Here is a 13,122-nt window from a genome sequence, read left to right as displayed (position 1 = left end):
AAGTACCCCAGCAGTATAGGTCACTGCCCTTTCTGCATCCCCATTTTGCTGAAGCAACCAAGACGGTTTAGGTCTTTTTGCTGAAGGGTACTTCAGCCCATGCCTGCCCGTATAATTTTAGGCAGTTCCAAGCGGTGAACGGTAGGGTGAACATATCAGCCAATCAGCAGGCAGGGCCTGTTCCCTGAGTCCATTTAAACGCGAAAACATTTCTATGTTTGACTGGAGTGAACTTTTAATGCATGTTAGCGCAGTGACATAATTACGAGAAGCAGGGAAAAGCTTCAAAGGATTCCTCAGATCTTCGGTAAGTGGGTGTTTATTGATGAACTGAGGCTCGCATTAATAGGAGACATTTTCGCATTTGTCAGCCAGAACTCAAAACACATGGCAACAGGAGAGGATAGCTTACCAGCTCCAGTCAGCGAGCCCCCATTCTCTCGCCCCGGCCTCCTGCATTAGAGAGCGTCTTGTTTGGAAGATGCCAAGATGATTTGCATTGTGCAGAAATTACAATTTTCTGTAGATCCCTCGCAAAAGGTAACAGACAAATGCAAATTATAATAACAATGAGAGCTGGCAGATGCAAACGCGTGGGATGGCCGGGGGATCCTAACATTTCATTTGAAGAATGCGAAAATTTAAAGGGCTGCAGCACCTTTACCGTGTGCAGCATTTCAGTAGGATAAAAGGCATACTCCAAGAAGATATTTATAAAAACAAAAATTCGGCGTTGTGTTTATTAATGTACAAGTAAACCCTGTCACTAATGCCCCTTTCACATGTAAGCATTTGTAGCTCATTGGATGCACCAACGGGTGGCCATAGTGTGCAATGCATTGCGTTTGTGGTGCTTCCTCATTTGCTCAAATGGATTGCGTTCAGTGGACTTGCTGCCCACCGCAGCATTTTTTCTGTGAGTGCGAAGCAAAGCATCACTGCCGCGGCATAAGTATTTACTCACCTGCTGCCTTTGCAGCTTAAAGCGGGTTGGGGGGACGTGCCTTGGTCGATGACATCAAAATGGGGCGGGGTAACCCGGTGATGTCACCCGGTGCCCCCGCCCTTTCGTTTTAATTACCGCCGGGAGGCGGCGGAGCTGTCATTCAGCGGGAGCCTTCATCGGGTGTGGACCTTCCTTTTTTTTTATGGGTCGACGGCCGGCGTTCATCGTGATTGATGCTGGATCTACACTGGGGGACAATTTTAAAAAAAAAACTTTAATAAATTTGGGGGGGGGGGGGTGAATCATTTATATGTGGGGTGGGATCTGGGGGCCCCTTTGTTAAAGGTGGCTTCCAGATTCCGATAAGCCCCCCACCCGCAGATCCCCACAACCACTGGCAAGGGTTGTGGGAAGAGGCCCTTGTCCTCATCAACGTGGGGACAAGGTGGTTTGGGGGGTGGGGAGCATGTGACCATGTTGAGGGAATGTGGCCTAGTATGGTTTGGGGGGGGCGCTCACTCGTCTCCCCTTTCCTGGCCTGTCAGACTTCATGTTTAGATAAGGGTCTGGTATAGATTTTGGGGTGGGGTTCCCCTAAAATCCATACCACACCCAAAAATAGTTTTTTATTACTTTTTTATTGTTTAGTTTACATTCAGCTGTCAGTGGGGAACCCCGCTGACAGTTGATTGGTCATCTGTTGTTAAGGATGTGGCAGCCGGTGTGCAGGAAGACAAGTAAGGCGTTTCTATGCCCTTGGAGGACCAGAGCGACGTCTGACGTCACTTCCAGGTCTCAGGCCAAAACAAATGGGTTTTTTTTAAGTAAAAATGCAAAAAAAAAAAAAAAAGTTTTCTCTTTTTCTTTTAGGCTACTTTCACACTGAGGCATTTTTCAGGCGCTAAAGGGCTAAAAATAGTGCCTGTAAAGTGCCTGAAAAAGGCATCCCCTGCAGCCCCAGTGTGAAAGCCTTCACACTGTAGCGGTGCACTTGCAGGATGCTACAAAAAGTACTGCAAGGAGCATCTTTCGGGCGCTGTGAGGGGTGGTGTATACATTGCTCCTCCACCACCCCTGCCATTGGAATCAATGGGCACCGCTGCCGAAGCGCCTGCAAAGCGCTCTGCCAGCGGCGCTTTGCCATCGGCGCTTTGCGGGCGCTATCAACCCTTTATTCGACCGCTAGTGGGGGTTAAAAGTGCTTGCTGGCGGCCGAAAAGCGCTGCTATTACAATTAGTAATTAGAACTTTACCGCTAACACCCCACCCCCCCCGCACCCGTGTGAAAGTAGCCTTAAGAGCCCTTTCACACTGGGGCGGGGACGGCGTCGGCGGTAAAACGCCGCTATTATTAGTGGCGTTTTACCGTCGGTATTCGGCCGCTAGCGGGGGCGGTTTTACCCCCCCGCTAGCAGCCGAGAAAGGGTTAAATACCACCGCAAAGCGCCTCCGCAGAGGTGCTTTGCCGGCAGTATAGCCGCGCCGTCCCATTGATTTCAATGGGCAGGAGCGGTAAAGGAGCGGTATACACTCCGCTCCTTCACCGCTCCGAAGATGCTGCTAGCAGGACTTTTTTTTACCGTTCTGCCAGCGCATCGCTCCAGTGTGAAAGCCCTCTGGGCTTTCACACTGGAATGAAAGCAGCGGCACTTTCGGGTCGGTTTGCAGGCGCTATTATTAGCGCAATAGCGCCTGCAAACCGCCCCAGTGTGAAAGGGCTCTAAAGGTAAATGAGAGATCTGGGGTCTTTTTGAGCCCAGATCTCTCAATAAAGAGGACCTGTCATCCTTAATTCTATTACATGTTTACATTCCTTGTAATAGGAATCACAGTGCCTTAGCCTCTGCTAAAAAATGTGTATATATATATATATATATATATATATATATATATATATATATATAAAATGCTTGGGGGGTTCTAAGTCATTTTCTATCAAAAAATACTGAAGTAAACGTGGAAACAAAAAGTTCCAGAAAAGGCCTGGTCTTCAAGTGGTTAACAAGCATCTATTCACTGGCTGTTAAGGATAGTGGCGGCCTCGCGCTCATTAACAAAAACGCTATCACTCCTAAACACTGCAAAAATGCTCGCAAAAAAAAAAACGTAAAATTTATCCAGCGTTTTTTGAGTATCTATTGTACATGGATCCTACACGTGTTTGATGTATGCCCATTTTTGTGTGCGTAGTGCTCCACTAGTGTGAATGGAGGGGTTAAAGGGATTAAATATGGAGTTTAGGATTTGGTGTCTATGAATGGAAATGGTTTGACTTCTATCCCAGGGTGTGTAGGACCCGGAGGCGAAACAGTCAACTGCCTTTCCTTTTTTGATGTTGGCTTACAAAGCAATATATGAGACGAGGATATATGAGACTGCAGCCTAGGTGCCAAAGACATCAATTGTTCTCCCGGCCTTTTCAGAATGTGCGCCGTCAGGAGGACCTGCGTTCAGTAAATTGTAATACTGCTACGCTGCCAATCTTTATCTCTCGAGTCGTTTTTTCTGTAATTGTGCCTGTCAGTAACTTTTTCATCTTTTTTTTTATAGTATGGTCCTTGCAGTGTTGGCACTGCAGCTGTTTCAATGCAATGTAGCGAATGGTGGACACTTCGATAGACGATCGGTTTCTTTACTGATCAATCTCTTCTGATAGGAATAATCGATCTATAGACAACAACCCATTCGAAATATGTGTCACCTATGACTTTGATTGTTAATTACCGATCGCATCTCCGTTTCTACCAATTTCAGAACCCGATCAATAGAAATACAATCGTTTTCTTAAACCAAGGTATCTTAGTGCTACTGATCTATGCAGGAATATTATTATTATTATACAGGATTTATATAGCGCCAACAGTTTTCGCAGCGCTTTACAACATGAGGGCAGACAGTACAGTTACATTACAATTTGGTACAAGAGGAATCAGAGGGCCCTGCTCGTTAGAGCTTACAACCTAAAAAATTCCACCATGTTCGATCAACTGAGTTTGATTGAATCCAATCAAGTATGGGTCTATTCCGATTGGCTATTCAGTTGTTTGCTGATTTGATCGCTTTGATCGAATAGCACATTGATCGAATTAAAAAAATCAAAATGTGTATGGCTGCCATGAAAGCCACATAGCAATAGCACAAAATAGGGGAGATCTACTAAAACCGGTGCACACAGATTTTGGTGCAGCTCTGCAAAGTAACCAATCAGCTTCCATCTTCAGCTTGTACAAGCTTTGACAATAAGGCTCCATTCACACTTGACTTGTCATATGGCTTTGGACACCTAAAGTCGCATGACAAGTCGCAGACCATTGATTTCAATGGAACCTGTTCAAATCTTTGCGACTTAAAGTGTTTGTAAACCTTCATTTAAAAAAAAATAAATAAAAAAAAAAAATAATAAACGTGTTATACTTGCCTGCTCTATGTGATTGTTTTGCAAAGAGCAGCCCAGATTCTTTTCTTCTGGGGTCCCTCGCTGGTGCTCCAGGCCCCTCCTCCTAATCGGGTGCCCCCTGGGAAAGCCGCTTTCTATGGGGGCACCCATGCGGGCGCGCTTCCGAGTCCCGGTGCTGCGTCCATTGACACATGCAGCCGGACTCGGCCCCACCCCCGATCCCTTGTGACCAGATTTGATTGACAGCAATGGGAGCCAACGGCTCCTGCTGTTATCAATTTGTCCAATGAGGAGAGCGATAGCGGCATCGCTGGATCGGATCAGGCTCAGGTAAGAAAAAGTGTGTGTGTGTGGGGGGGGGGGGCCTGGGGGGAGCTGCAGCACAGAACGTTTTTCACCTTAATGCATAGGATGCATTAAGGTGAAAAACCTTGAGGCTTTACAATCACTTTAAAGTCGCAGTGATTTTGAAAAGGTTCCTGCACTACTTTGATAAGTCTGAAGTGCCAGAGTGTGTGTATATATATATATTTATATTCTCTATTTTATTATATATATATAAAAAAAGATATTAACAAGAATAACAATAAACATTATACATCACATTCCTTTGTTTAAGTTCCTTGAGCGCATATAAAAGTCGCATCAAAGTTGCACTTGAAAATACGAGACTTTGGAGTCGCAGAAGCGCGAACGGAGCATAAAATCTAGAAGCTGATTGGCTACTATGCACAGCTGCACCAGATTCTGTGTGTTCTAGTTTTAGTAAATCTCCTCCAATGTGTTTTTTTTAGAGGATAAAACAAGTGGTTAGGGGGTAGCTTAGCACCTCCTTACACCTGTCAAACGTCCTCTGAAGACTGATGCATAATAGATCATTTATCAGAGGACACCACTAGTGTAAATGCACAGTGGCCAAGTGGTTAGAACGTCTGCCTGATGGCACTAGGGTCATTGGTTCAAATCCCAGTCATGGAACTACCTGGCTGGACTTTGCATGTTCTCCCTGTGCCTGTAGTGGTTCCCTCCCACACTACAAAGACATGCTGGTAGGTTACTTGTCTCCTGTCTAATATGGCCCTAGTATATGAATGTGCGTTAGGGACCTTACATTGTCCATCTTCAATAAAAAAATCTACTTAGGGGGCGCTCATGGCTTGTGCATATATTGAGAATCACAAAGATAAACAAAAAGAAAACATCAACCAATGACCGTTTCACATGTATCGCAATGCCTTGACAAAACGCGTAAAAATTGTTCTTGACCTTTGTTTTTAATTATGGATTTCTGCCAATAAAGATATGATGAAGCAGTGATCGTCCCTGATGTGAACTTCTTTATTGAGGGTAGGGATGAGCTTGCATTTGTTTGTGTCAGGAACCATGAAACAGATGGAGACAGAAAATGCAGTAAAAAAAAAAAAAAAAAATCACACCTTTTAATAAAGTGGTAAAAATGGTACAAATAGTAAATGTAGTCAAAACATAGCCAGGGTCCGGTAGCCAAATCAGATAGTCGGAACAAGCCAGGAAATCAGAAAGGCAGAGATCAGCATAGTTGGAGGCAGCAGACAGGATCAGGAACCAGAGGGGACGTCAGCCAGGCAAGTCCTCAACAGGAACACAGCAGAGAGTCTCTAGATATGTTGACCAAGGCGAAGGCGCTGAATGAATGAGCCAGGCAGTTTAAATAGCCAGAAGGGGTTGGCTGTGGGCTGGACTGAAGAGCAGGAAATGAACACCAGGTGAGTCACTGTGGACGATGAGTGCTGGCAATTAACTGACAGCTGAGCAACCTGTGCACTGAGAAGGGAGAGCTGAGCCCAGCCCTGACAGTTTGGAACGGAGTTTTGGTTTGGAACCTAGAAGACTGTCTCTGGCCCACCCCTTTCGTTCATTGAATTCAATTTTTTTCAAACATGGAGGCTCAGTATCACATGTGGACATTACCTAGGGTGGTCTGCTTAGGAACGCCCACTCCTCCAGACTGACACCCACCCATCAGTGCATTTTGACATTTGCATAACTCCTCCCAAGAGCCAACCCACTGCTTTCATCAAGCCTGAGGACTTTTGAGAGGAGTACTGTCAGGGCTGGGCTCAGCCCTTCCTTCTCAGAGCTGGCCATTCAGCTGTCGGCTAATTGACAGCTCCTATCTCTCCACAGTTACTCAGCTGTTGATGATATCCTGCTCGTCAGTCCTGCCTACTTAAGCCATTCAGCCCAGTGGATCTCTGCCTTTGCTTGGTCAACATCATAGAGACTATCGCCTGTGTTCCTGTTCAAAGACTTGCTTTGCTGACATCCCTTCTGGCTCCAGATCCTGCTTGCTGTTCCACTACATTGATCCCTGACTTCTGGCTTGGCTGACTACCCGTTCCGGTTACTGAACTTTGGCTATGTTTTGACTATGTTTGTTCTTTTTACCTTTTTTATTAACCAGTTGACATCCGCGCTATAGCCGAATGACGGCTACAGCGCGGACCTGAATTCATATGACGGCCTCCCCTGTGCACGCACCCTGTGGAGCGCGCTGTGATCACCGAGTCACTGAGACTCGGGTGATCACCGATCCGAGTAAGGGGCCGATCCCAGCCCCTTACCATATGATAAGCTGTCAGCCAATGACAGCTGATCACATGATCAAAACAAAAGCTCTGTAATCGTTTTTTTTTTTTCTCCTCGGGCTGACAGCGCAATTAAAAAACACAGAGTTTTACATATATGAGAGAAATATCAGAATTGGCCCGGTAGGCTAGTAGTTAAAGATATAACAGAAAATTTAGCACTGAAGCCATTCTTCAGGCAAAGCTAGTTAGAAAAGAGTTAGAACAACGGTCAGAAGATTTAAAGTCTCTTAAAAAGCGCTGTGTTTTTGTGCATACAGATTGACAACCCCAACGATGAGCCTGATCGATTGAGCAATCGGCTGTTGCAGTATGACCCCGACAGTGATAAGTGGAGGCAGATGGCTCCCATGAAGTATTCCAAATATCGCTTCAATGTTGCTGTTGTGAACGGAGAAATATTTGTATTAGGTAAGTGTGGGGGAAAATAAAAGAATCGATGTATGTAGGTGAGAATGTCCAATTTCGAGGGAATGTCCACTAATGAAAGCCGAACTCTGTGGGCACAAACACTTTCATATACACTATGTTGTCAAAAGTATTAGGACGCCTGCCTTTACACGCACATGAACTTTAACCACTTAAGCCCCAGACCATTTGGCTGGCCAAAGACCAGAGCACTTTTTGCAAATCAGCACTGCGTCGCTGTAACTGACAATTGCGCGGTCGTGCGACGTGGCTCCCAAATAAAATTGACGTCCTTTTTTCCACACCGCTTTCATTTGGTGGTATTTGATCACCTCTGCGTTTTTTTATTTTTTGCGCTATAAACAAAAAAAGAGCGACAATTTTGAAAAAAATGCATTATTTCTTTACTTTTTGCTATAATAAATATCCCCAAAAACTATTTTAAAAAAACATTTTTTTTCCTCAGTTTAGGCCGATACGTATTCTTCTACATATTTTTGGTAAAAAAAATCACAATAAGCGTTTATTGATTGGTTTGCGCAAAAGTTATAGCGTTTACAGAATAGGGGATAGTTTTGTGGCATTTTTATTAATAATTTTTTTTTTTTTACTAGTAATGGCGGCGATCAGCGATTTTTAACGTGACTGAGACATTATGGTGGACAGATCGGACACTTTTGGCGCTATTTTGGGACCATTCACATTTATAGCGATTAAAAAGGCATTGATTACTGTGTAAATGTGACTGGCAGTGAAGGCGTTAACCAGGAGGGGGCGCTGCAGGGGTTAAGTGTGTCCTAGGGAGTGATTCTAACTGTAGGGGGGATGGGCTGTGTGTGACACGACACTGATCACCGCTCCGATCACAGGGAGCTGTGATCAGTATCAGTGTCATTAGGTTGGGCTTGGCCCCTTAGTTCCAGTGAAGAGAACTTTTAAGGCGTCAGTATACCAAGACATTTTGGACAATTTCAGAGTCCCAACGTTGTGGGAACAGTTTGGGGATGGCCCAGTGCACAAAGCAAGGTCCATAAAGACATGGATGAGCAAGTTTGGGGTGGAGGAACTTGACTGGCCTGCACAGAGTCCTGACCTCAACCCGATAGAACACCTTTGGGATGAATGCGAGCCAGGCCTTCTTGTCCATCATCGGTGCCTGACCTCACAAATGCGCTTCTGGAAGAATGGTTTGCTTTTGGGTTTAATACCCCTTTAATACACAAGGTGAGAGGCTGCAGTGGGGACGGATTTGTGTCAGACATTTGTGAACACAGCCAAGAGCTGCACAGGCAACAGGATTTAGATAATTTTACCAGCATCTCAGTCCAGGAAGCAGATGGCAACCTTGAATAATGCCAGAATAAAGACTTCTCCACAATTCAGTGCAGCATGTTTCGTGATTTATACATCGCTGAGAGACAACACAGCCAAGAGGGTGACACCGCCTTCTCACTTAGAACTAAGAAATACAGTGGTGTCACCTCCCTGCCCCCAGCTTGGTAAATCTGTCTTTGTTATCTGATTGAAGCTAAAGTTTCTAAACTCCTGAAATGAAAAATATATCCTTATATAGTGTGTATTTGCCTCTATCCAAAGCACCAAGTATAATTCCTGTCTGCTCTCTCATTCCTCTGCTGTCCCTCTGACAGTCTATGCTGACACCAGACAATCCCAAGAGCCACCCTCTCCCCTCCATCACACAGCCTCAGCTGTGCATGTTTCCCTATAAGACTGTGTGGAGGGGGTGTGTCCATTCCCTCCACTCAGGTCTCGGATTACACTAAGCTACCTGCTCTATGCTGTACAGTGTGTGACGTCAAAAACCCCACCCCCTGCCTTCAGAAGCTCAGAAATGCTGGGTAAACTGTGCACTTTGATAGTCTGGAGAGGAGAGGGAGCTGCAGATAAACAGGTACAACGTATGTATGCGGATTTGTTTCATCTGTGAGGATAGTCACTTCAGTGGGTATATGGGAGGGTTTACAACTACTTTAACGTTGCTGAATATTGGTGGGTCCGCTTTGGGCCCAAAACGCACTATCCGAAATGGTTTACCTATCCATACAACGTTAAAAAAGACCCTAACGTTACAAGCAGACTTCTGCGGTTGCGATACACTAAAATCAAATGTAGCTTTTCTGCCAAACAGTACATGCAAACACAAATAAGAAGCTATTTCTATGCCTTATTAGTTATTTAGTCCGTGTTTTCGTGGCAGTTCCCCTTTAAATTATTTACGAAAAACCCAATTTCGTCCAGCCTGTAGCAGCTGCTCCTTTAATGATGTGCTCTAAACCCTCGCTTTATACCAGCGTGTAGATAGGGATCAGACTGCATATAAATAGCCGTCAAGTCACCTTTACATCTCTATTGCCATTAACACCAAGCGAAGAGCGCAGTCTGTGTGTGTCACGCATGGCTGAGCCGGCGAGTCAAGAGCATCGTCAAGGACGGCGTGCCAAGAGAAGCCTTAATGGAGCTGAATTTAACATGAGTCTCTGCCGGAACGAGAGATAAATACAAGAGATTTGTTTTACCAGCCTGCCAGAGGGGAGGGATCATTCGGATGGCCTTAAAGTTGACGTTCCTCTTAATGATGAAATATGAGTTTATATTACTGTGAAAGCCGGCTAAACCGTGACATTTCTGCAGATCCCGAATCACCATATTAACATTTCCAAGGACGTCCAGCATAATAGAAAACCATATTGCGTCTAACACCTAATTGAACTACCCAGTAAATAGCAGCCGTATATAAAGGGGATTAGTCATGCGCTCACTTATCAAGAACACAGTGTCCAGTACACCCTGTACTCAAATGAAGTCCAATAATTCCCTATGTGCAGGAACTTGCCACCAATGAGGCAAATTCAGCACTTGGTGGGGGAAAGCACTGGACACACAATGGTATAGGTAGCCTCTAGTGGCTATTAGCCTAGGCATGTACCCAATAATGTATGGCCCAAAGAAGTAAACACCTGACCTGGCCATCACACCAAGGCATGTTCCCAACTATATGGCCCAAAAAGTAGACACCTGACCTGGCTATCACACCAAGGCACACTCCTGACTGTAAGGCCAGGAAAGTAGACACTTGACCTGGCCATCACACCAAGCCATGTTCCCAACTATATGGCCCAAAAAGTAGACACCTGACCTGGCTATCACACCAAGGCACACTCCTGACTGTAAGGCCAGGAAAGTAGACACTTGACCTGGCCATCACACCAAGCCATGTTCCCAACTATATGGCCCAAAAAGTAGACACCTGACCTGGCTATCACACCAAGGCACACTCCTGACTGTAAGGCCAGGAAAGTAGACACTTGACCTGGCCATCACACCAAGCCAAGCTCCCAACTATATGGCCCAAAAAGTAAAAATCTGACCTGGCTATCAAACCAACGCATATTCTTGACTATATGGCCCAAAAGGTAGATATATGACTATATGGTCCAAAAAGTAGACACCTGACCTAGCCAATACACCAAGGCTCTTAACTATATGGCCCAAAAAGTAGACACTTGACATAGCCAATACACCAAGGCATGTTCCCAACTATATGGCCCAAAAAGTAGACACCTGACCTGGCTATCACACCAAGGCAGACTCCTGACTATAAGGCCAGAAAAGTAGACATTTGGCCTGGCCATCACACCAAGCCCTGCTCCCAACTATATGGCCCAAAAAGTAAAAATCTGACCTGGCCATCAAACCAACGCATATTCTTGACTATATGGCCCAAAAGGTAGATATATGACTATATGGTCCAAAAAGTACACACCTGACCTAGCCAATACACCAAGGCTCTTAACTATATGGCCCAAAAAGTAAACACTTGACATAGCCAATACACCAAGGCATGCTCCCAACTATATGGCCCAAAAAGTAGACACCTGACCTGGCTATCACACCAAGGCAGACTCCTGACTATAAGGCCAGAAAAGTAGATATTTGGCCTGGCCATCACACCTAAGCATGCTGTTGCCTATATGGCCCAAAAAGTAAACACCCGACCTGGCTTTCAAACCAAGGCATACTCTTCACTAAATGGCCCAAAAGGTAGATATATGACTATATGGCCCAAAAGGTAGACACCTGACCTAGCCAATACACCAAGGCAGGCTCCCATCTATATGGCCCAAAAAGTCAAAACCTGACCTGGCCAATACACCAACGCATGCTCCCAACTATATGGCCCAAAAAGTAGACACCTGACCTGGCTATCACACCAAGGCAGACTCCTGACTATAAGGCCAGAAAAGTAGACATTTGGCCTGGCCATCACAGCTAAGCATGCTGTTGCCTATATGGCCCAAAAAGTAAACACCCGACCTGGCTTTCAAACCAAGGCATACTCTTCACTATATGGCCCAAAAAGGTAGATATATGAGTATATGGCCCAAAAGGTAGACACCTGACCTAGCCAATACACCAAGGCAGGCTCCCATCTATATGGCCCAAAAAGTCAAAACCTGACCTGGCCATCACACCAAGGCACGCTCCCATCTATATGGCCTAAAAAGTAGACACCTGACCTGGCTATCACACCAAGGCACGCTCCTGCCTATATGGCCCAAAAGGTAGATACCAGACCTGGCAATCACACCTAGGCTCATTCTCAACTATATGGCCCAAAAAGTAGACACCTGACCTAGTCAATACACCAAGGCAGGCTCCCATCTATATGATCCAAAAGTCAAAACCTGATCTGGCCATCACACCAAGGCATGCTCCCACCTATCTGACCTAAAAAGAAGACACCTGACCTGGCCATTACACCAAGGCATGCTACCAACTATATGGCCCAAAAAGTAGATGCCTGACCTGGCCATCACACCAAGACATGCTCCCACCTATCTGGACCAAAAGTAGACACCTGACCTGGCCATCACACCAAGGCATACTCCTGATTCTATGGTCCAAAAATTAGACACCTGACCTGGCCATCATACCTACGGTATACTACTGTATGTGAGCTTGTTGGACGTCCAATTCCAAAACCATGTGTATTAATGTGGAGTTGACTCATCTTTGCAACTATAACAGCCCCCACTCATTTGGGAGGACTTTGCAAAAAAATTTTGGAGTGTGTCTATGGAAATGTGTGCCCATTCAGCCAAAGGAGCAATCGTGAGGTCCGGTCATAATTATACAAGATTTGGCTAGCAACTGGCATTTCAAATCACCACAAAGGTGTTCAGTAGGGTTGAGGTCAGGGCTCTGTGCATGCTACTTGAATTCCATCACACCAAACTGGTCAAATCATGTCTTTATGGAGTTGGCTTTGTACACAGGGGTAAAGTCATGCTGAAACAGAAAAAGGCCTCACCACAAGTTTGGAAGTAAACAATGTCTAAAATATCTCAGTGTGATGTAGCATTAACAGTACCCCTTTTTGAAGGCATGGATTTGAGGGGTCTACTGATGTTGGATGAGAAGACCTGGCTTGAGTCCTATTCCCAACGGTGTTCAGTAGGGTTGAGGGCTCTGTGCAGGACACCTGAGTTCCTCCGGTCAAACCATTTCTTTATGAAGCTGGCTGTGCACACAGGGGCACAGTCATGTTAGAATAGAAAATTGCCTTCCCCAAACTGTTGTTAGTGTGCCTTTTAAGAGGTAAAAACAGTGAGGAGGAGGCAACATATCACCCCTTCACCGCCGGTCAAATACCTTTGAAAAGTGTTCCGAAAATAGAAACAAGCCCTAAAGTTGGACATACATGCACTGATTTGTGATTTTGT

General features: G+C 45.3%; 1 protein-coding gene across 1 annotated transcript in view; it reads left to right on the top strand.

The window, feature by feature from the left end:
• KBTBD12 (kelch repeat and BTB domain containing 12) overlaps positions 1-13,122 on the top strand; it is a 130,512-nt gene that overhangs the window by 41,456 nt on the left and 75,934 nt on the right. The window contains exon 4 of the mRNA XM_073591362.1: positions 7,231-7,381. Within this exon, the coding sequence (XP_073447463.1) occupies positions 7,231-7,381 (151 nt within the window). The remainder of the gene's footprint in view (positions 1-7,230; positions 7,382-13,122) is intronic.

Source organism: Aquarana catesbeiana, linkage group LG07 (assembly GCF_042186555.1).
Source record: "Aquarana catesbeiana isolate 2022-GZ linkage group LG07, ASM4218655v1, whole genome shotgun sequence".
In the NCBI taxonomy this organism is placed as follows: Eukaryota; Metazoa; Chordata; class Amphibia; order Anura; family Ranidae; genus Aquarana; species Aquarana catesbeiana.
The sequence above is the reverse complement of the archived record's forward strand: the minus strand, read 5'-3'. Positions and strand labels throughout refer to the sequence as shown.